Source organism: Thamnophis elegans, chromosome 11 (assembly GCF_009769535.1).
Source record: "Thamnophis elegans isolate rThaEle1 chromosome 11, rThaEle1.pri, whole genome shotgun sequence".
NCBI lineage: Eukaryota > Metazoa > Chordata > Lepidosauria > Squamata > Colubridae > Thamnophis > Thamnophis elegans.
Genome location: NC_045551.1, coordinates 32,227,619 through 32,252,087, shown reverse-complemented (window position 1 = coordinate 32,252,087; position 24,469 = coordinate 32,227,619). Strand labels below are relative to the sequence as shown.

General features: G+C 37.7%; 1 protein-coding gene across 2 annotated transcripts in view; it reads right to left on the bottom strand.

Moving 5' to 3' along the window:
- The window catches only part of GABRB3 (gamma-aminobutyric acid type A receptor subunit beta3), a 149,390-nt gene extending 128,411 nt beyond the window's left edge, over positions 1 to 20,979 (bottom strand). The window contains exons 1-3 of one of the 2 annotated variants that reach the window (XM_032226658.1): positions 20,816 to 20,979; positions 20,415 to 20,506; positions 20,174 to 20,241 (exon numbers count right to left, since the gene is read on the bottom strand). In XM_032226658.1, the coding sequence (XP_032082549.1) occupies positions 20,174 to 20,241; positions 20,415 to 20,506; positions 20,816 to 20,895 (240 nt within the window). In that variant the 5' untranslated portion in view covers positions 20,896 to 20,979. The remainder of the gene's footprint in view (positions 1 to 20,173; positions 20,242 to 20,414; positions 20,507 to 20,815) is intronic. The other variant, XM_032226659.1, reaches the window with a different exon arrangement.
- Between the last annotated feature and the right edge of the window lie 3,490 nt (positions 20,980 to 24,469).

The following is a 24,469-nucleotide window of genomic DNA, read 5'->3' as shown; positions in this document are numbered from 1 at the left end:
TAGTGGGTGCAAGTTTGCCTACATTCAATCTTAATTTCCTTTTTGTATACCTTCTTCACATGTCTTGAGCAGCTGCAGATGGGAATGGAAATGAGCAATGAAGAAAAGGTGTGGCTTTCATTACCTTAAGCTAAACTGCTTTCTACGATATTATTCACCTGAATAATATTACTGATTGACAGTGGTTTGAACAAAAGATCTGGGAGGAAAAAAAATGACCCCTTCCCCAACACAGGCTAAGCATCTCAATTACATGGGATTATTTTTTTTTTATTCTTCACCTTATTCTATCAATATTCTACTTTCTCATGCTGCTATTGACACTGACATTTATCCTCCCCAATTTCATTTCTGCTACAAAGGGTATTGGCATTTGTTTTCAATTTGTTTTCCTATGCTGAGCATTTGTCTCTTTAAAAAAAAATTCTCAGTGCTTTGGTCAGTGCATACGTATCACAATGGATTAGATTCTTTTCAGTGCATGTTTATAGCTGACATAGCAATTTTAAAAAACAAACTAGGAAAAAGAGCAGCAAGAGGGAGATGAACACAAATTTAGACAGCAAGTATGAATGCATGTATGACAAGAGAAAGAGGGACATAGAAAATAATGAGTGCTATTGGACAGATAAAAACCGATTGGCATTTGATCCTGTGGAAAAGATCCAGAGATCATTGTTAAAGAAACATGTAATAAAGCTTTCTTTGGTTAGTATACTTTAACCAAGTGAAGGAATCAATTTTTCCACAATAGTTTAGAGTTAGAAATGAGATTGGAGAAGAGTATATTTGAGGGAAATGAGAATAGGGTATTGATGGAGCAAAATATCTCCATCCTGTTAATATCCCTAGATGCTCAATATGACATGTATGAAAGAAGATTTATTTGTCCTGAAGATTTATTTGTCTTGAAGATGGCATGATTATGTAACACCTCCAATAAAACATTTAGCAGGTACAACAAAATGTCTAAAAGAGGCACAAATTAAAACCGAACGGTCTGAGACTTGGATGATAATCTAAACTTAAAATTAACTACATAACTAAAGTTAGTAAAGTGAAAGTTTAATTTTAACAGGAATTTCAGATGAAAAATCTTAACAGATTCCCCTAAAGTAAATATGTCATATATTTTAAAATGCTAATTAAATGTTGGCTATGAAGTGTTTGACCTTATTGGCATTACTCTGGAAAAGAAAGCTTTAAATAATTTCCAGCCTTTATTCTTTTCACCTTCTAAGATAAATCAGTGCTTTTTTCAGTAAACAGAGAAGTGAAATAATGCATAGAACTGCTAGTACTGGTGCTAGTACTGGTGGTGAGGATGATGATGATAAAAATTGAATTGTCACTTATTGAGAGCAATTCCTAGGTTAACACACAAACTTACAGTAATTCAAAGTTTATTTTTGCCGCTGCAGTCAAATAACTTTTATGTTAACATGCATGCATTTGATCTGGTTGTGGGCTTTTGATGTCATATACCAGGAGTGTCAAACTGGCGGCCTGCAGGCCAGATGCATTATGTGCAGGCTACACCCACCCCAGCTCTACAAAGGGAAAAATGTCACGAAACATCACATGACGGCATGTGACGTAGCGAGTTTGATACCTGTGCTATATATGGTACTATTATTGTCTTGTCTTATAATATTTAATGCATTCCTTGCTCACCGATACCAAAACATTCTAAATCTTATTTATGAATTGCCTTTATTTTTATATTCTAGATGTCTATTGCAATATTCAACATTCTTCAAAATACTTCCTTTAAACATGAATAATCAGCTATATTATTTTGTTTTATTATGACAGCAATTTCTCTAACTTTTCTTAAAATATAAATGGGCAAATTGGTGAATATCATGAATTATTTCTGAAGTTCTAAATTTTCTGCTTGCTGATTTAGTTTAGAATCTGCCTTGTCCAAATAACCTTTCACCCAGTTCATTCAAAGCCCTATTTTCTTCATTGTCTCTCATATCGTTTTGTATATTTAGTTCTTTACAATCGGCAGCATTTCTAAGTTTATTTCTACACAAGCACATATTTAAGTCTACTAAGGTGCTATAAAAGAATGGGTCACTTCTTTTTTCCTATTATTCTTCAGTATTATGGCACTTGTACATGCTGATAATTTGTATGACAAATCAGGGTTAAAACCACATGACTTTAGATCAAATAGCAGTAAAAGATGTTTGCTGATGCTTTTAGAGTCATACATTTTAACTATTGTCAGATAATGAGGAATGGCATTATCTAAAGGGCATGCTACTGAATGCAGATATATCACTTTCTTCAGACCTTCAGTTCATGTTAATAAAGAAGCATGTAATAATATATCAAGCTCTACTAACAATATTTCAGATAGCTTATTATTATTTATTATGGATTTCCCAAGGTTCAAATAATCAATATAAATGATAAATAATAAGTTTTTGGCTATGTGGAATAACTATACTAAAAAGTTTACTAAGACGTTGTTATAATACCTGAACATTCTGTTATATTATTCCCTCATTAATACTCCACAAACGTTTAACTGCCATTAATAAAAATCTATTATTCAAAAGGAAATTAAGCAAATATTGCATACGGTGCTAGATAATCAGTCTTAGATTTATTTTTAGCTGATCAAGAGAGTTGCAAACTCATACATTCATCTTCTTGTGTATGGATTAATGCCCATAGAAATACAGAATACAACCTTGATTTTACCCACCAACAGATTTCATTTGTTACTTCCAGTTTCATCATTCTGGTAATTAGTTACTTTCTTTATTTCTCAACCTATATTTAGATTTTTTTTTACAAAGTTGTAGTTCTATTTGTCTTACTTTGCATTTCTTTAGCACTAAACTTTATATGTTCTTTTTTGCAAAGCCATTAGATCAGGGGTATCAAACTCAATTTCGCTGAGGGCTGTTTTATGGATTGGGTGAAGGAACGCGGGAGCCATGGATTGCAAGGAACAAGATCTTTATTAAAGCATAGATGACAGTGATTCAAAATGTTTATACTAAACATGTAGCAAGTTAAGGATCAATCAGGGGCCGAGTACTGCACAGCAACTGCTGATGCAGTACCTCGGCCAATCAGGACACACTGGCTGGTTAGCAACAGTCTATGCTGCGTCCCAGCCAATCAGGGCGCAGCATAGACTGTTGCTGGCCCTTTAGGATAGATTAGAATATTCTTGATATTTAACACCCCTTCCCCCCAGGCCTATTCGTTGGAAGTGCTGGTGAGTATGCCTGGAGGGAAACAAACCCCCGGAGAGTCCCGGCGGCCGAACTTCGCCCCCTAGAGCGCACGGTGGGCGCATCGGAAGGCGCTCGCGGCTGTCAGGCGGCGGAAAAGAGCTGGCAGGGCAGTGCAGAGGTCAGGCGGGGGGAAAGAGCTGGCAGGGCAGCGCGGAGGCCTTGTAGTTGTAGAGGTGTTGCGAGCAGGACAGGCTGCGCAGGCGGTGAGGGCGCGGAGGCCGCGGCGGTTTGAAACGGAGCTGGCTTTGGAGCAGAGGCAGGACTTTGTGCGGAGGAACTCTCACCGGCGCGCAGGCAGTGAGGCTTTGAAGGCAGCGGCGGGTAGGGGCAGACAGCGTTGGGAGTCATAGGGAAACAAGGAAGCGGTTGAAGGCAACAGCGACGGGCGCGAGGCTTCGAAGGCGGTGAAGGCAACAGCGTCGGGCGCAAGGCTTCGAAGGCGGCCTTCCCGGGCTCCTCGGGCTGCACTTGAAAACAGGCGGAAACGCAGGCATCGGAGGACGCGGCGGCTTCTGGCCGTCCTGTGGCTCCTCGGGCTTCTAGTTGGGAGGACACGGCTTCGCAGGAAGGCAGGCAGCGGAGGCAGGCAGGCCTCGCAGGAAGGCAGTGGGCTCCTCGGGCTTCTCGATCGGAGGCAGGCAGGCTTCGCGGAAAGGCAGTGGAGGCAGGCAGCTCTTCGGGAGGCATGCAGGCTTTGCAGGCAGGCAGGCAGGCAGACTCCATCGGAGGTTGCGCAGTCTGTGGCTCGTCCTTAAGTTGGCGTATACCGGAGGTATGTGGCTCGTCCTTAAGTTGGCGTAGACCGAAATCCAACGGCGGTGGCTACTGCTGCTGCTGCTGCTGCTGCTGCTGCTGCTTTGGGCGGCAACTCCTTCGCAAGCTCTTCTAACTGTAGGTAGTTTGGGTAGCCTCTGGGGTTGTGCGAGGTAGACCGGGTAGCCTCCCGGAGTTCAGCCAAAGAAAAGGTGTTCGCGTGGCTGCGACTGGCTGTTTTCTCTTGTTCCAGGCCTTGCGGGAATCGTGGATCCCATCCTTGTCGCCAGTTTTATGGATTGGGTGAAGGAACGCAGGAGCCATGGATTGCAAGGAACAAGATCTTTATTAAAGCATAGATGACAGCGATTCAAAATGTTTATACTAAATATGTAGCAAGTTAAGGACCAATCAGGGGCCGAGTACTGCACAGCAACTGCTGATGCAGTACCTCGGCCAATCAGGACACACTGGCTGGTTAGCAACAGTCTATGCTGCGTCCCAGCCAATCAGGGCGCAGCATAGACTGTTGCTGGCCCTTTAGGATAGATTAGAATATTCTTGATATTTAACAGGCTGCACCAGTGTTGTGTTTGACTTTGGGGAGCCGGGGTGGCCGTGGCCAGATTGGCCATCGCCAGCTTGATGTCAGGGGCGTCTGTGGTGGACCAAGCACTCTGCCAGTGAAAACGGGCTCCGTTTTCAGCTGCAACTGCCTCCTGCAACCCTCTACCAGTGAAAACAGAGCTTTGGAGTGCTGCCCGTGGCCCTCACAAGCTCCATTTTCAGCTCCAATGGCCTCCTGCAACCTTCTGCCAGAAAACATTTTTGCTGGCACAGGCACCACGGGTCAGTCCTTTACTGTTTCCAGTGCAGCGTCATGGGCCAGATCAAAGCACCCTGTGGGCTGGATCTGGCTGCCGGGCCTTGAGTTTGACACCCCTGCAATAGATCATTTAAATCAGACATGCAAAATATAACACAATTTAACCCCCTTTAAAATTTAACTATGCCAGTCAAATTATTAATGGTTCTAGTCTTTTTTAAAAAATATGGAAATACTGTACAGAAATATAAGTGAGCATTATTAAAAACATATCCCTATATGGAGCTATTATACTTAAGTTAAACAGTCACATAGACATGATGAACATAAAAACACTCTAAATACTTGTATCGTAAACTATGAACGTGTTGCTTCAAAATAATTTTCTAAAAGAAGAAAGCCTAGTAGCAAAACATAATTTCCAGAAATATCTGCAGGAAGGAGGCAAATGATGAAACAAGCATCACAGTGTTGCATATGTAATGAATCATGCTTGCACTACCACACTAATCTGTCTATCTGTCTGTTTGTCTGTCTGTCTATCTATTTTATATAACCATCTATTAAACAAAAGTGATTCTGGGTACATATAACAATGAGACAAAACAATAAAGTGAAAACCCCTACAGATATAAAGTGTAAAAATGCATATTAATAAATAACATAAAAACCAAAGATACAAGGTTGATAAAAATGACAATCTCAACAATAGAGCCATCTCAACCAGTCTCCAGTACCCTGGGAGTTTCAGGCCTGATAACCAAGTCTTGAGGGTCTTTTTTGAATATCAAAAGTGATAGAGCTAATCTAGCACATCTCCTGGGACCCAACAAATGTACTGTAGGTCCGTACCCAATGGGACCTGCAACAGTCACTCTCTGCCAGATCTAATGGATAATATAATTGAGGAGTCCCTCAGATAGCCCGGTCTCATGCCATGAAGAGATTTAAAGTTTAAACTGGCATCTTAAATTGGACCAGAAGCAAACTGGCTAATGGAGCAGATGTGTAATAAGCACTATTCTAGGAGCACACATAACTGCCCATGCTGCTACATTCTGTATCTGCTAAGGCTTCTAGATACTGTTCCCTTATAGAAAACATTGCAGTAGTCCAATCTGGAGGTCACTGGGACATGAGTACTGTAAGTAGGATCTACTGATCCAGGAATGAGCTGAATTGGTCTGCAATATGAAGTTATGAAAAGGCCTTCTTAGCCAAATTTGTCACTTGCTTCAAAACCATCCAGCTGAAGTCTATTGTTCCCCATTCAGATCTCCATAGCCTCAAAATATCAGGATAAGATGCTCATAGTATCACTGAATTTACCAGGGATGGAGATATATAATCCATGGTAATCCCTGGTGATGGATGAGCTCACCAGCAGTTTCATGTAGATATTAACATGAGAAAAGAAAGCATTTTACATATCACTGCTGGAATTGGTCCTGAATAAAAGAGGCAAACTTGCACAATGCTGTGCCACCCACATCTAATCCTCTGGGCTAATTGAAAAGGGTACCATAGTGGCACTGATAGCCACTGAGAGGTCAAGTAGGGCATAAATGCTCTAGCCCCATTCTGTTCATGGCAGATGCAATACATAAGCATGATCAATGCTATTTCTGTCCAGTTCCCAGAAAAGGCCTACATAATCCACTTCCTCCAAGGCCCTCTGAAACTGTTGCACAAGCACCATTTTTACCACTCTACCACAAGAAAAGATGGTGAGAAAGAAGCTTTCCCCCATCACTTCCAAATATTTGGATTGTAACAATAGGGAGGGTGTGTAGAGGAATTGAAGTAGGTTATTGCTATGGAATTTATATTTAAAATAAATTTCTTATCTTTAAAATAAATAAAACAATTTAAGCAATCTCAGGTAAGAAAATATTTAACTTCAGCCTTTGACAGACTAGTCTATGTATTTCTTCATTATCCAAATCTTATCACTTCTTCATAGCTCTGAAATCAAATCCCATATTTTAAAGAAGTTCTAACTGTAAAATAGTTTATTACCTTATCAAATGAAAAAAGTACTAATGGCATCTCTTATATAAAATTTTAGAAAATACCATCCCATATAAATGAGAAGTCCAGAGCAACAATAATAAGACTTAAATAAATCCTGATGATATTTGCTTGTTAAATGTTTATGAATATGGATAAAATTCCATTTCTTTGGGCCAACATATAGTTGTCCATGTAAAGGAGATACATAATAGAATAAATTGAACAGTTTATCTAGTGAATTTAAACACTGTACTCAGAATCCATATATAACATTTTAATTAAAATTAAAATTTTATAATTTAACATTTAGTTGATGAAAAGATCATTTTAATAAAAAAAATCTACCCAAATCCGATTCTAGTTTAAGACTATAAAATGCACAGAATAACCCTTGCATATAAACAGTAGCATAATAAATAAGCAGCAGTAACAGATACTTAAGGTTAAGCACAGAATGTGCCTGCTTGCATTTTCCTATTTCTGTGTCTAACTAACAAACAGCCTTTGCTGATTAGTTTAGGTTAATGTGTTTCCTAACACAGTTACTTACTAATCAGGAGAAAAGAGGGAAGAAGCCCGTGGATTAAGTCATGTTTTGCTATAAACACAGATAAGCATAATGTGACTTTTTAATATATTTTCTATTCTAGTCTTATTCCCCCCGCCCCCTTTAATGTTGTGAACATGGCTGATTTCAAATTAGAATAAGACTAGATCAGGAAATGAGGCAGATTTTTTAAAACATTTTCTTTAAAAGATCAGGCCACAATTTAAAAATACAGATTTTTCTCTTTTTACTTCACTGGAATACATTTGTATACATAAAATGAATTTTCTGTGTTGCAATATATTTATACGATCAAAATGTAAAATCCACATTTGAATGAATAATGTATGTATGTATGTATATGTATGTGTGTATGTGTGTGTGTGTGTGTGTGTGTGTGTGTGTGTGTGTATAATTTTATGTATGATGTCACTATTAAAATTCTTCATCATTCTGAGTTTTAAAAAATAAAAATGAAACTTACACATACATGTCCAGCATGCAATCATAGCCCACTGCATATATCTTGCCTTTTTTCTTTTTTAAATTCTTCAATTTTCTTTTTGAGAATCCTATCTTAGTCCAAGCATGGTTTGTTTAGTATTTCCTTCCCTCCATGTACTGTTTTATAATTCATTACTTATTCATTCTTTCTGTATGGCCAAACCACTCATCACAGTTCTTTGATATTAAATCCACATTAATTTAATATCCATTAATTCTTGACCCTGACTTTTACTATTTTTCCTCATACATTGTATTCAACTGCCTTTTACATTACTCCAGACTTACTCAACTCTCACTTCATATAACAAAGCATATTCTTAAACACAGTCATTTTTGCTGCTTCAAAAAGCATTATTCTTGCAGTTGACTACACTCATTATCATACTATTCACCTATTTGTATCTTAATATTTGATCATTCATTTCAACATCTTCAGGAAACATTCTACTGTGGCATGAAATATATGTATATGCTCTTTTTAAATGATTTCCTCTATATCCAATTTCCTGTCAAACAAAACTTTTCTGGTCTTCAGAAACATTATTTTACTACCCTTACTCTGTTGCAACAAATAGTCTAGCTAATATTTGCTGCAGATTATTCATACAAAGCAACAATATGGCATTGTATGCATACAAAAATTATGTATCAATTAATATTGCTAATTAACACATTTCTAATGTCTCTACAATAATTTGTTATACAGTTTCAATAATACATTACTAAATGCATTACACAATCAAAGCAATACAAGAGTTTTATCTTGCTCAACACCAAAACATTTGCTAATCATTACATTATTTCTATGCATAAAATACTACACCAATTTGGTCAAAAATTTCCATTATTCAAACATATAGCAAGTCCTCAGTTAATCACAATAATAAGGACCAGGTACTCTTATCGCTACATGACACAGTCATAAAGCCTGATGTCACATTACTATGCTGACTTATGAAAGCAGTGCTGACAGTTCCAGTTGTGGTTGTTAGGTGAATCCTGTGTTGTCACGATGTCATGTGTCAGATATCTCCTGCCAGCTTCCCATTGGCTTCATTCATCAAAAGTCAGCAAACAGCAATCACATGACTGTAGGATACTGTGACCATCATAATTGCAAGTTGGTTGCAAAGTGCCTGAAATGTGATCATGTGATACAGAAATGCTTCAATTGCCACAACTTCAAGGACTTATACTCAAGGAATATTTCTCAATATTCCAATATTTGAGAGGCTGTCACTGATAGGAGGAGGACAAGCTATTTTCGAAATCACCCAATGTCCAGACAAGAAACCTGTGCATGTGGCCACCCCGCATGCTCCCACCCGCTGAGCATGCACACATGCCCCCTGCAAATCCCATACACCTTGCACATGCACGGCAGAGACCCGACAATCAGCTGGCTGGCAGGAGGGGTACACACATGCACAGTGGAGCTGAACTAGGCGATGGCTCGCATGCGCACAGAGAGGGCACTGCATGCTATAGGTTTGCCATCATGGGTATAGGGTCTCCTGTGTGGTCAGGGAATTAGCTCTCTGCCAACACTGTTATTCTATTCTATATTCTGTATATTGGTTGACCATAAGTCCAATTGTTCACTGCTGTCATAGATTTGAACAATTGCTGAATGGTCATTAATGAAGGACCACTTGCATTCATTCACATGAATTGATTCATTTATGCACATTCACAAATGTGCTAACGTTTATTCTACACTTTATCTAAATTAATAAATGTAGAATAAATGTTAGCACATTTGTACATTTCTTAACAGTATTTCAGAAAGCAAAAATCTGGGTTGCATATTGTTGCCCAAAATAATTGCTTTTTCACCTCCCCTAAATTTATTCAAATAATCGCTTGCATACTTTTATTCAGAATTGTGCCAAATATCTTTCAAGGCATACTTATCAAACTAATGAGGTACATCAAAATTATTTCATCACATTTATTTTTAATTTTATTCCTTTTGGTGAGATATTGTTGTCTAGCTCTCTTCATTCACTTCCAAACAATGTTTGGTTCCTATAAAATCATGTTGAATTTTTCCCTATCTTGTAATATTAAATGTACTTTGGTTTCTTTCAACACATTGCTTGTAACTACCATATAATTGTCCAGGTTACACAGTAACTTTGTCTTGGCCTCATTTTTTGCAATTATTTTTCTCCTATAGATATTTTTCTCATCCACAGCTTTCTGCATTTCACTATGTCCTGAAGAATCTTTTTTTAATGTTTCCTATTAAAGCAATCCCATACACTTCTGTGGCACCCTATAATATTATTTTCATTGTCTTCCATGCTTTGCCCAAACTATTTTTGAATACTTTCCCTACAATTTGAATTTTTGCTTTCTACTCTTGGCACTACAAATTGTTTCACGTTCAGAACTTGTCATCATTCTTGTACCCTTCACTAATTCTATCTAACTTTCATTTTTTTTAAATCTGATCAATCAGGCTTTAACTTCATTCCTTTGCTGTGTACATGCATGAACAGATAGTAAAAAAAAAAACTAAAACTCTCCAAGCATATATTAAAAAAATAATCACCACTGTCATTCATTTGAGGATCTATGAATAGTCCAATCCCTTTTTAAATACCATATTGTGTCTTTCCTGGCTCTCCATTTTTGTCATCTGCCTGAAAAATGTTTTCACCCGCCTTTGTTTAAAATATTAGGTTCTTGCCCCACCCAAATTCATCATTGGGTCTTCCATTACCTTCTAAGTAGGTCCAATTGACCCACTTCTGATAAATGTTTTATTCCCTTCGTTCACATTTAAGCTAAGTTTTCATTTCCTGGCATACATTCATAAACTAGCCCCAAAGTTCAATAACCTTTATTCAGGTCTGTTATATCCTTTCTCCCCCCCTTTTTTTAGTTTCAAAGACATAACATTTTACTTTCAAATAAACAAGTTTGCTTGACAAGCAAGGTGTTTGCTTAATGAACACAACATTTGCTTAACTCCAGCATTCAGTTAACATCTGCCGTAAAAACATCTGGAAAATTAATTCTGATCATGTGGAAGTCTTGACTTATGACTGCAATGTCTTACATCCATAATTACGGGTTTGGTAACAGTTGTTAAATCAAGAACTACCTGTATTATATTAATCATAGCCTATGCTCCAATCAATAATACAAAGGAAACAGAAGGTGCACATTTCTATGGCAACAGCAACAACCCACTGACACAATATCTTCCCTCCCCACCCCAAAAAGTCTTACAAAACAGAAGCTGAAAAACTAAAGTTATAAGCAAAATAACATAAAGTAGACTACTTTCAGTGTACCTAATGAATCATGTGATAGACTAATAGAGTATGCCAGGAAAATTCAGTGTTTATAATAAATATTTTATTCCATCAATCAGAAAAAAATTCAATGTGTGGACATTACAGGATGGACAATACTGAAATAAGATTTGAGCATCACCACCAGATGGATTCATAACTGGCTGACCAACCACACTCAACGTGTAATCCTCAATGGAATTGCATCTTCATAGAGGGAAGTATGTAGTGGAGTACCCCAAGGCTCTGTTTTGGGCCCAGTACTCTTCAACATCTTCATCAATGATTTGGATGAGGGAACAAATGGGGAACTCATCAAATTTGCAGATGACACCAAGCTGGCAGGAATAGCCAACAGTCGAGAAGATAGGCTAAAGATATAGAAGGAACTTGACAAATGTGAACATTGGGCACTATCTAATAAAATAAAATTCAATGGTGAAAAGAGTAAGGTTCTACATTTAGGCAACAAAAATGAAATGCACAGGTACAGTATAGGTGGTACCTTGCTCAACAGTAGTAAATGTGAAAGGGATCTTGGAATCCTAGTGGACAACCATTTAAATATGAGCCAGCAGTGTGCAGCAGCTGCCAAAAAGCCAACACAGTTCTAGGCTGCATAAACAGAGGGATAGAATCAAGATCACGTGAAGTGTTAATACCACTCTATAATGCCTTGGTAAGGCCACACTTGGAATACTGCATTCAGTTTTGGTCACCACGATGTAGAAAAGATGTAGAGACTCTAGAAAGAGTGCAGAGAAGAGCAACAAAGATGATTAGGGACTGGATACTAAAACTTATGAAGAATGGTTGCAGGAACTGGGTATGTCTAGTTTAATAGAAAGAAGGACTAGGGGAGACATGATAGCAGTGTTCCAATATCTCAGGGGTTGCCACAAAGAAGAGTGAGTCAAACTATATTCCAAGTCACCTGAGGGTAGAACAAGAAGCAATGGGTGGAAACTAATCAAGGAGAGAAGCAACTTAGAACTGAGGAGAAATTTCCTGACAGTTAGAACAATTAATCAGTGGAACAGCTTGCCTCCAGAGGCTGTGAATGCCCCAACACTGGAAGTCTTTAAGAAGATGTTGGATAGCCATTTGTCTGAAACAGTATAGGGTTTCCTGCCTAGGCAGGGGGTTGGACTAGAAGACCTCCAAGGTCCCTTCCAACTCTGCTATTGTATTATAAAATTGATTATTTATACACAGTATACAAATATATGGAATGCTCTATTCAGCCAGCAACAAGACTGTCTCATCTAACTGCAGCTCACAAAGCCCTCCTTGAAAAATTACAATTTATCTAAAAATGTAAATAAAATAACCAACAGGATATGATCTCAGCAATATTTCATACGATTATGCAGTGAAGTATAGATTTATTGCATTAGATTGGATAGAATACAGCATATTGTACTGGAATTTGTGACATCATTAAAAAAGAAGCAAATAAAAATACCTTGAAATGCAAAAGACAGCAAAATCATTATCTGCTGACATGTACAAAACAGCAAAACAAAGGCAAAAATAAAAAGAAACAGAAACAAAGGAAAAACTGCCCAGCTATGCACTGAGTATGAGAGAACAGGAAAAAGTGACAAGGAGTTATATGTAAATCAACACTGAAAAGAAACTGAGATAATAAGTAAATGGCAAAGCAAAATAATTATAAAAATCAGAGAAATTAAATAAAACTTTAATGGAAGGCATATTGAAGATAATACATATTAAGATTTGATAAATGAACTCTAGAAACTTAACATTTTGAGCTGCAAAGACCTAAAAATACTGATAATAACAAACCTTCAAGAGTTGATGTTAACACTGTAGAACTATTTAAAATTCTACAAGAAGATACAATTAAAGTGCTACCCTTGTTTTTTAAATAGAAGGTGGCCAAGGAGTTATATTCTAGTATCCAGAAAAAAGAGAGTCAGTCTGATATAGTTGTTAAAGTATCAGGGTAGAAAGCAAGAGACTGTGAATTTTAGTCCTGCCTTAGTCACACACACAGCCAGTTGGGTGACCTTGGGCCAGTCATTTTCTCTCAGCCTTGGGAAGGACAGAATGGCAAAACACTTCTGAAAAACCTTGCCATCAAAAGCAGGGACTGTTCAGGCAGTCTCTGAGAATCAGGTATGATTGAAAAGAAGGGAATAAAAAAATCAGAAAGGATATTACTAGCATGATCAAACTACAACCACAAGTTTACTGATTCACAGGGACAAAGCATCGAGAGTCAAAGGCAACCAATAACAAATTTATATAGACCACGAGTTTCCAATTGTGAAAATAATAAATAAATTGTGATAAGTGGAAAAGGCTGATGCTAAATAAACTTGTTGAAAATATGTTAGGCCACAAATGAAATAATGAAATACATTGCCCATTAGATGTGGTAATAATGAAATTAAAACTTAAATCTTTTGGATACATAGTGCAAAATTAAGAGTTCCTGAAGAAAAACATGATACTTGAAAAAATGAAAGACAATAAAAAAGAACGACAAAATAAATAGGGATTGTCACTAATGATAAAAGTATGATATTAGAAGAACAGAAATAAGGAATTATTAATACAGTCTTTGCAAAATGACATCCATCAGGTCACAAAGAGTTGGAAACAACTAAAAAAAAAAACACTAGAAGTGTAACGTACACATTGCACTAAGCAGGGCTTCCAATTAAATATGCATCATTACCATCAGCCAATTGGTTAATATATTATCAATGCATAAGAAACCTCCAGAGGAGTATGTGACTTCAGGATTGTATTTTAAAGAATACTTTTGACAAACATTCACCATAATCCTAGCTATAGTTATGACCATCCTGATTTTACATTTTTTGAGGTGGTCATTAAACAAACACCAAAGTTATTAAGCAAATCAATGGTTCACTAAGGGTATGGTTTTGCTGACAATAAAAAAACTGCCAGATTTCAGCAACACCATTGTAAAGTAGGGTCATGTGAATGTGCCCTGTTGCTGAGCAGCCAAAATGAAGTATGTCACCCCCGGGGATGGGGGTGGGGGCAAGGCAACCAATGGAACTTTGGATCTGGGTCATAAGTCCTTTTTTTCATGTCTGCCATAACTTCAAAGACAACTTGTACCTTGGAGGGAAGTGTGTGGGAACTGGAAAAGACTATGATAAATCAGTTATATATTGTGCCAAGAAATTCATAGGTATGCATGGAGTTATAAGAAATCAAACCCAAGTTGTTATACTCTTGTCTGAATATCAGTGCAGTCTTTCTCTCTGAAATGGTGGTCCTCTTTCACTGAGCACATAGTTTTAGGAGAAATGGGGGGGGGGATGATATAAGAGGAAGAGAACATATTTAGCCAGCCAGATCAGGCAAATCAACTGTTGTGATCAATTGGGTGACAGATATCACAGCCAAATTATCCTCACTTCCAAATCTGAATCAAGGGAACCATTTCAAAAATTGCCCTTCCCTAGCCATTAGTGCAAAATGTATTTTACTAGTTCCAAAATAAACCTGAACTTACTAGTCCCATTTTGGCATTCAGTAGACTGTACAATCACTGAAATTGTTACTGTAGTATACATAACATTTCAACTAAAATCACGATCCGTGGCACTGAACAGAGTAATTTGGAACAGATTTTCATTTACTCAAGCAGAGGGGAAAGCATATGAACAAACTGCTTTCCAACTGCGAGTTTCCTTGAATCTCTGTCCCTGATCTATTTATTTATAGCTTCAGTATGCTGTGAATGATAATGTTGCAGCAGTTGCATCAAAAAGAATATAAATCTTTCCACTTTTGCTGTATGCAAAATAATGAGGAAGGGAAGAACAAGAAAGAATCCTGGATTTGATATCTACTGGTCTGATTTCAAATCAGAGTGAAATTTGTGATCAAGATCACAGTCACAAAGCTTTAGCCATCAAAACCATCTCTAGTTTACAGCAGCTACATGAGGATCTTTTGTGAGCTATATTAGCTACATTAGTTTATTTTACAAAAAAAAGATATATAATGCCATTTAACCACCAATCTTCAGTTACACTGAATATATAAAGAACATAATTACTCTTTACAAATACTGCTTTTCTTCCATGCAACATTTTATATAAATTTAGCAAGGACAATTTTTTCTTTGCAAATTTTATTATATTTTGAAGGAAAACAATAATATTTCTGGCTTTTGGAAATCAGATTTTTGAAAACTCTGGCATCAATTTATGTCAAAAAGCACATACGTCACTCATCATAGCTCTGTAGCTTGCTTACAAATTGTGCTCAAAGGCTAAAAAATATGCTAGCGTTTCCTTGGCTAGATTTTAAGAGAATGCTGCTCCATTTTTACAAATACTTCTCTAGATCTATATTAAATTGACCATTTCAAAAGCTCTGAATGTAGTCAGGGTATCAGACCAGATAGCCTCTGCCTAACCTATCCTCTGCCTAGAAATTAAATGGCAATTTTTGTGTTTTTGACAATCATTTTGAGCTGAGCCAATGATTTTGATTACCTAACATAATGCAGGCGTCCATTTGCATTGGAAATTTCAATCAGTATTTTTAGTTGTCAAGAGATCAATTAAGTTGATGGAAGATTAGTTAGAGTATATGCTCTGTGCTTGTACCATGTTTGTATTCATTATTTTAGATGGTTATTTTAAACTTTCCATTTATTATGTGGCCTAGTTTAATGAATTAGGTGTCTACAAAATGCCAGGCACATTTGATGAATGAATGTGATTAAACAGCAGTTATCTGATGAAGACTAGGCTTGAGAAGACCTCAGCCACACAAACTCTTTGGGTGACTCATAGCACATCCTCACAAGCTGACATTGTAGGGATAAACTTAAGAGAGCTGCCCATATATGTTACCCTGATCTCCTGAAAAAAGTTAGAATGGCATAAATACTTATTCTAAGATACAGTATAAATTGCATGATACAATAGGAACAGATTCTAGGGGCAAGTTAGGAAAGTATACCAGGCAACAATATACAGTATGTCAGTACACCATATGTACCCTCCCAGATGGTGGAATGACAGCAACACCATGTTGGCTTCAGTTTGAAAAATCTTTCATATAAACCAGCATAGGCATATTTGGATTTAAGCAACTTTATAAAAAAAATGAGGCTATGAATAGTTGCAATTCAGAACACTTACATATTGCCTCCAGAAATAGGCCCCAGATATTTTGATATCACTTTCAGGAGAACATGAGTGGAAATGTGCTATTTTATTCAGGTTCTGTTGGTATATTGGTATTTTGTTGATCATGATGGGAACATAAACAGGGTCTTTGATCTTATTCAGCATAGTTCTTTTAATGATCTTATTGTGTAACTTTGTAGACCAAGAATAAACAAGGTATGGTCTTCCACTGCAATGCTCAGGAGCCCCAATCAGCATTCTAATTATTAAGAATACCAGGAATTATAATAAACTAACAGTATCAGAGGCACAAATCGAGGTGCTGAAAAAAAATAAAACAAAAAGAAAAGAAAGCTAACAGACAACCAACATAATGATAGCATTTTAGAGATTATATCAACAAACTATGGGTCAAAGTAGAATTGAAGCAGAAGCCTTGAAAACATATTTACACATCTTTATCTTTCATGTAGTATTTTCCAATGTATTGAGCACTCTTTGATTAATCGTCTTCTTTAGTTTGTCAGTAGAAATATAAGAATCATGGCCCTAGGTGGAATAAAAAGCTGATATATTTAAAGGGAGCCAGATATTAGGGTTTTTTGTACAAATACATATTGGATGGACCACTGCAAAAACAACATGAGCCTGGGAATGTGGAAGATGAAAAAATATCTTAGTAACAGAGTGACTTTAATATAATTATACCCATAATCACAGATGGATTACCATAACCTGGTTTGTAGATTTAAGTAAAGTCTTACTAATTATCATTTTTTTTTTCCTCAGAACATCTATCACTATTGTAATTATTATTTTCCCATTCAGCATTTTTAATGTAAAGTAGCTAACAACAGCTAATAAAGGTAAAAATAAGCACTCTGGAGCAATTAAGAGAGAAAACAAAACATACATTTTCCAAGGATATAATATATAAAATTACACACACATACACACACAAACACACACACACACAAACACACACACACATTTTTTCTCTCTCTCACACACACACATATACTGTAAGTAGTTTGCAATACATGTTTTTTTATCAGCCATCCTCAGAGAATACTCAAGCTATATTATTTTTGATCCACTAACATTTCAGATCAGGATATCATTACAGGGTCAGTCCCTCCATGCTGAATCTGGATACTGCTAATACATAACTCATTACAGCCAATCAAAAGAATAAATTTAAAAAGGAAACACAGATGATGTATTAGCCAGAGCTTGTTACAATTCATTCTTAGTCTTTCCATTGCCAGTAAATTTTCAAACAACTTTGAATCAAGGATCAAATATCTTAAGAGAAAATGAAACTCGATCTAATGAAAGCTGTATATTTATCCGTAAAGTGAAAATGTACAATATTTTCATCTTCTGTTTCATGGAACTATTATATTTAGATTTTTTTTATTAAAAAAAACCTTTTAAATTTGCTAATGGAACTAGGAAAAGGAGACACAGAATGTCATACGGTTAATCAGAGGGTTGGTAGCACCAACCACCAACAAGAGCCAGCAGAAGAAAACATAACTTTGCTACCCATCAGTTTTTGCCTAATTCCTCAGCAGGCTTTAATTCTCTATCTAGATGTCTCCAGAACCTAGGGTGAAAAACTTTTGGGAAAGCTTTTTCATGCAAGGTTTGTTATTGTTAGGAAAACCAAAGTACTTCTCCTACTGTTAACTATTTTCTTTCCCTTAATTGCTTTTTTACTTCTGAGTTGCATTATCATAATAAATATAATGTAGTAAAATGTGTGCTAAAATGGTGTTATTCTCTGCTAATGAAAGCAGATAAAAGTATAAATTCCTTTTTAAAAATTTGAATTGTAGCATAATGTTTTATATACTCCAATATCACTGAAATGGATATTTCAATATGTGCTTTCCCAATATTTTAAAGAACTATAACTTAAAATATACACTAACCTTTTGTGAAGAATAAAACAAAATAAGCAAGAACTTTAGGTTGTTGTTTATAAATATTTAAGTAGAAATAACTCCATTAAAATTAGCGGAATAGGCATTCTTGCAAAGGAATAATAAGTAGAGGGACAGGAAGAACAATTGAGTGTTTCTGGTTCCTAGTGTTTACCCCATCCCATTTAAAAAGGTCCCTATTCCAAAATAAATTTGGTTAAGTAGTTTTCTTTTTCAGCCAGAAAAAAACTATGTCTTGATCTCTTATTAAAAGTCACTGTCAGTTAAATTAAGAAAAAAAATGCCTTATTTTTCTAATGTCCATGTAATGTGTAATTAAGAATCATGGAGACATAGAAATTTAAACTTTGTTATTAGACTTCAGACTCTTAAGGTCACAAATCATTTAAGGTCTTAAAAAGTACATCAATCATCTGCCTTTCTTTACTTAGTAGCCATTAATGGACTGACATGATTTAGCATGTTTCTTTAAGTTTTCAGACAAATTTTAAAATGTAGTGTATACTTTTGGAGCAGAGAATCAATCAACAACAACAAATACTATAAATATGATTTATATAAATGTTAAGTAATAGAAAAATGTGTTAATTTAATCCAGCTTTATAACAGACTGTCCATTATGTTTCTTGAAGAATTTTAAATTGACAAATTTCTGAATATTTATTTTTTTATTTTTGAAAATTATGCATGTGAAAGAGAAAACATTTATGTATCTTATTTCTACTTATATTATTTCAAGCACTGGGAAATACGTAGTATCCCCGCTATTAAAAATAACTATATAAAATAAGAATTAAACAAAAGTAAAGTAAACAAAATAAAATGTATATTGTGTTTTATATAGTTAAACCTTATGATTTGTAATATAAATATTCTATTTTTAAACCAGTTTAGACTATTAACAATTTAAAGTTGTACCTTAAGAGTGTACAGTACAGTTAATAGACTTTTTTTTAATGCTTATACCATTTCCCCCTATACACACTCACACACACACTTAGAAAAATGTTCCTTGTTGTTAGTAAAATAAATCTTCTAATACAATTATTGTTTCAAATAAGTGATTAAAACTTATCCAACACTAAAGACCTATTGAAATCACTGCAACTTGCTTTGGAATAGGCATGTATATTTTTATGTACATGACAAAATGAAGATGAAATACACTTAAATTGCTAACCTGGTTAACTGTATGCTAGCAATCTTCATTGAGGGGAGACTGGCTTTTTATTCAAAGCTTTCATATCAATACAAGCAGTAGAACTCTATCTGTAATGACATCTGCAAGCCCAACGAACAGTGAGGACCACAGATGCAACTAAGCAACTGAAGTTCCTTTTCAGCACCTGAGACAGCACTCTAAAATCTGGCTATATTCCCTCCAGTAGTTTCAGCATGCAGTCCACTCTGCTGCCATCCAAAAGCTAACTGCATATGGCACACCCAAGCCAGCCATTACACTTGATTTTGCTGCATTATAACTTCCGAAATCAAGAAAAGGTCTGTCTCAGCAGAGGAAATATAGCATCTAAAACCATCATGGGGGATTGTACACTAGAATGCAGTCAAGGGACCACCAGTTAAACCTCAGGTTATCTACTGACCTGGTTTGCTTTAGACTCATGCACAAACTTTCCAGTCACTGAAGGAGATGCAAGAGATGGAAGTGTTTTGCCAAAAGCTCTTTATCTGTGGCTCTTTATCTAAAGGACCCCTTCTTCAACTGTTTCAACCCCCTCAAATTTTTAAAAAAAGCATTCTGCACTTCAAGACAAAATTCAAAATCGGGTAAAAACCCATCCATTTGAAGGCAACACTTTCTCATTTCCTGGTGGAAATAACTAGAGGTCTACTCACCATGTTGACTTCAGAGACCATGTCGATACTGGCAATATCTATGTTCATCCCGACATTCACAGGGGGGCCTTAATGAAGAAACAGACGGCGGCGTCATTTTGACATACGGTTGCCTGGCGCTGAGGGATTTGGGGGAGGGGGGCTTTCGTCTTCATCGGCAGAACTCCCACCCCCAACCCACTTAACTCACACCCAGAACACCTAAGGGAGGGTTTAGGGGAGCCTCCCCAGGGCCTCTCACCTCCAAAATCCGGTCTGAGGCGAATGTCGTAGCCTTTCAACAATTTATCCACTGTTTCTTTCACGAAGGACATGTTCCCCGGATCGTTCACACTGTGGAAGAAGGAGTTTGAGGGAAAGCGGGCAGGGAGGCAGGAGAGGCGGACATGAAGCGAGGAGATCAGAGAAGTCAAAAGAGATGGCAGAGAGGGATAAGGAAAGTGAAGTAACGGGATGGGCCAAAGAGAGCGGCCGGGACAAGAGAAGGCGAGGAAAAAGAAGTCGAAGGGAGGCAGAGAGAGCGAAGCAGGAGGGGTGAGGAAGGGACAGAGGTTGTAGGAAAGCTCTGGTCAGTTCTTTTCCTCAGTGAGGCGTAGTCTTCCTTGCTTCCCCTCCCTCCTCCCCTCCAGCCGCTGCTCCTACCTCTGGGCGCAACAGACCACGGCCACCAGGACGGGAGCGGAAAAGAAGCCGAAGAGCCTGCCTCCCCCAAAGCCCCACATCCCTCCGCTCCCGGCTCCCTTGCCGCCGCCGCTGCAGCCGCCGCCGCCGCCGCGTGCGGTTCCGGCTGCCCGAGAGCCGCTGAGGAAGAGGCGGAGGCGGAGGCGAGCGTCCCCTTTCCCCTCCTCCGGCACGTCCCCCCTGCCGGTAGCGCCGCGAAGCTCCTGAGGAGAGGCGGGGGAGGGCTTCTCCTCCCCCACCCACCCCCTCTTCGCGCGCGCGCGCCCCCGCTCGGACAGGGACCCCACCCGGCCGCCTGCCTCACCGCGCCGAGCTTCAGATATGCTCTCAAGGCACCAGCGAGACACGGCCGCGGGGCTCCGAGGGGTTTCTCCTCCTCGCCCTCCTCCTTTTCCCCCGAGGAGAGTTCTGCCAGCCGGGGACGGCGTCCATGGATTGCCGCGGGGGTACCCACGCGCCGTTTCCCCCGCACGCTTTGTCCCACTCGCGCCCACCTCCGCCTCTTTCCTCCCCAGCGGGAATCACCGTCAGCATTCCCCGCCCCCCACGGCCCCTCGACGCCGCTCTGCTGCTTCTACTGTAGCGGCAGCTGGCGACGAGACCCAACTGTGGGCGCACGCTGGAGCGCTAAGCGAGCCGCAGCTGTGGGGAACACAAGCGACAGGTGAAACTGTTCCTGGGGTGTTGAGAGTGGAGGAGGGCCGGTACCTCTCGTTCCCGCCTGGATGTGGCGGGGAGGGAGCTGGGGTGCTGGGCACAAGAGACCTGGACTTCGTGCGGAGTTTCTCCTATGGTTCTCCCCTCGAGGCCTGGCTAACCCTGGCCGGCTGTGCTGACTCCGAGCAATACACGGCGCCTTGTATATGTCCCGCCGAAGTTCTTAGTTCAGAAACTGGGCTACCTGCTCTTGCTCTTTCTTTTTTAATATAATGTTATATATAATGTTTTATCAATGGAATAAAAGACAAAACAGGAAAAAAACACAGAAAAAACATTAACGACAGTAACAACAAAAATGTGTAGGGGTGGGTGGGGGAGGAGAATGACCCAAATATCAGATAAGTACAACATAAAACAGAAAAAATATCCAACCTGGCTGGATGCTGAAAAGAATATTTTTTAAAAAATTGATAAATTCTCCTCCCCTTACATTATGGGGTTTGTAAATAATTATAAACTTGCTCCTTCTAATAAACTTTTATCATCTGTGATTTCTTTCCATGTCCCTAATAAATTAAGTCTTAACATCTGGTTGAGAATTCTTCATTTCTACCATGCATGTAAACCACTTCAGAAAATTATCCACCATAAATCAGTAATCACTCTTGGTTTCTAAATCCAAGCGTTTTTTCTTTCCTCCACCTTCCAGGAATGATGTTGCAGCACCCAGTATATATCTGGGGAACTTATGGATCTGATTCTCTTAAAGATGACCTTGAATACTATTGAATTGCAGCACTTCGACTGTTGCCTCAGGGTAAACTCACTGGAGCACTCTGCACTAGTTCAGGAGCTTTAGCTGCCCTGGCGAAAATGTAACTTGGTGACTTTGCAGCTCCTCTTTATAGGAATGGCTTGGAATTATTATTAGAAATCAAATGAAATATATTTGAATAGCAATATATGCGCAGGAGGGATTGGGAAATATAAACTATTTTATATCCTTTTGGTGCTAAATGAAGATGATTTTTTTTGTGTGTCTCTAAGAGTTGAAGTAGCTGAGAGCAGGCCAATTATTTTTTTTTGAATTTTGTCCTTGTATTACTTTGAATGTAATCACAAATTATCTTCCAACTTCTTTTTGGATTTGGGGAAAAGAAATAGAAGCACCAAAATGTCATGTCAACCTAGCAGCAATACCAAAATTTTAGGAACAGTAAAACCCTGCACATATACACAAACACTTATGTAATTCCTGATTAAGTACCAGCTCTTTCTTCTGCATTACTAAACTCTAAATGAATATTTCTTACAATTTCTTATTGCTTATCGTCTCTTACCAAAAACTCTGCTCCTCCCTTATGCCCTTATCTTTCATTAACCTTCTAATTATTTAGGAAGCTATCTTTTCTTTTCTGAGTCTCCTGAAAAGTTTTAAACTTAAATTTTCTTTTGGCACAGCATCTAATTTTCAGAGGTAAATTAAAATGAATTGCCAGAGAAGTCACTTTCATGAATTATGAGTGGAAGGATGTTATCCATAGGAAGTCTATTAATGTCTCTATACAGGCTTTTTCCAGAGATCTCCATGCTCTGTGACTAAGTGGTAGAAATTGAAAGACACATGATTTTGAAGTAATGCCTTATGGCCTATTTATTCATATGAAGATTTTTTAAATATATAGTTCATAAAGGAGATATTTTGAAATGGAGGAACATTCTGAGTGATGAGCTATCATGATTAGAAATGCAGATCTGGACCCATAACTTTGTGTACAAATAAACATGGTTAGAAAACCATGTATCAGAACAAAAATTATAATTGGGAGCATTATATATTTATTTATTTAAAATATTTATGTAGCTGCACATCTTATATTGAACTTTGGACAGCTCCCAAAGAGCATTTAAAGGAATATCGATATACCATTAATACATACATATATCTATTAAAACCACAAACATTAAAACCTGGCACCAAAATTAAACTTTCACATATGCAGCCATCAGTAAGTCCTCTGTCAATATCAGCCTATCCCAGTGTGTGAGGGAAAATGTAAGTCTCAAGTGCTTTTCACAAAAGGATGGTAGATTTATACCTTAGTGTAAACATTAGAATCATGAGTATGTTCAGGGCTAAGAGAGAGAAAATGAATATCCCATTGGATATTTCATGGAATATTAATCAATTCAAAGATAACCTAAGATACAGTATTTGGCCTCTCAAATACAAAATACGCAAGCATTTCTTTCTTAGTGACAGCCCCGACAAAGAGCTTATGTGTATGGCTTTAGGCTCAGTTCAGAATTGACTGTCCTGGCTTCACTGATGCAATCATCTATATATTGTACTTCTAGAAAAGCATTAGAAATGGGGCCAGGGCATAAAAAGATAGGCAAAAAAGGGTGAATAATGAAAACAGGGATGAAAAGATATAAAATGCGATGCAGAGAAATGGAAAAAGAAAGTTTTCCATCTTTCAATAAAAATAGGATCATACAATAAAAGCTAAATGGTAGGAGACTCAGGAAACAATAGGATATATTTTTATACATGCTGCATAAGCACTACTTGTACTATCACACGTTGCAGTGAAAAACTACATCTCATACTTTCTGTCTCTCTTTGTCTCTGCCCCTCTCTCTCCCACCCCTGTGTGTGTGTGTGTCAATGTGTGTATATGTATGGAGGGTCGAGTGGAGTGTTTATGGAAGGCAAAGCTATCAGTAAGTTAGTCATATTTCTTTTTTAAAGGACCAAAAAGATGCACTAAATGTAAGATGCAGCTCAGGTCTCCTTGCCTTTATGTATATGCAAATTATTTTCAAAATTTATAATACATGTTTTCTTAAGTGAAGTATTTTTAAAAGAAAGTATGAGATCATGTAAAAGAGATGCACATAACCAAGCACCGTGTTTTGACTAATATAGGCAAATTAGAAGGAAATGTAAGG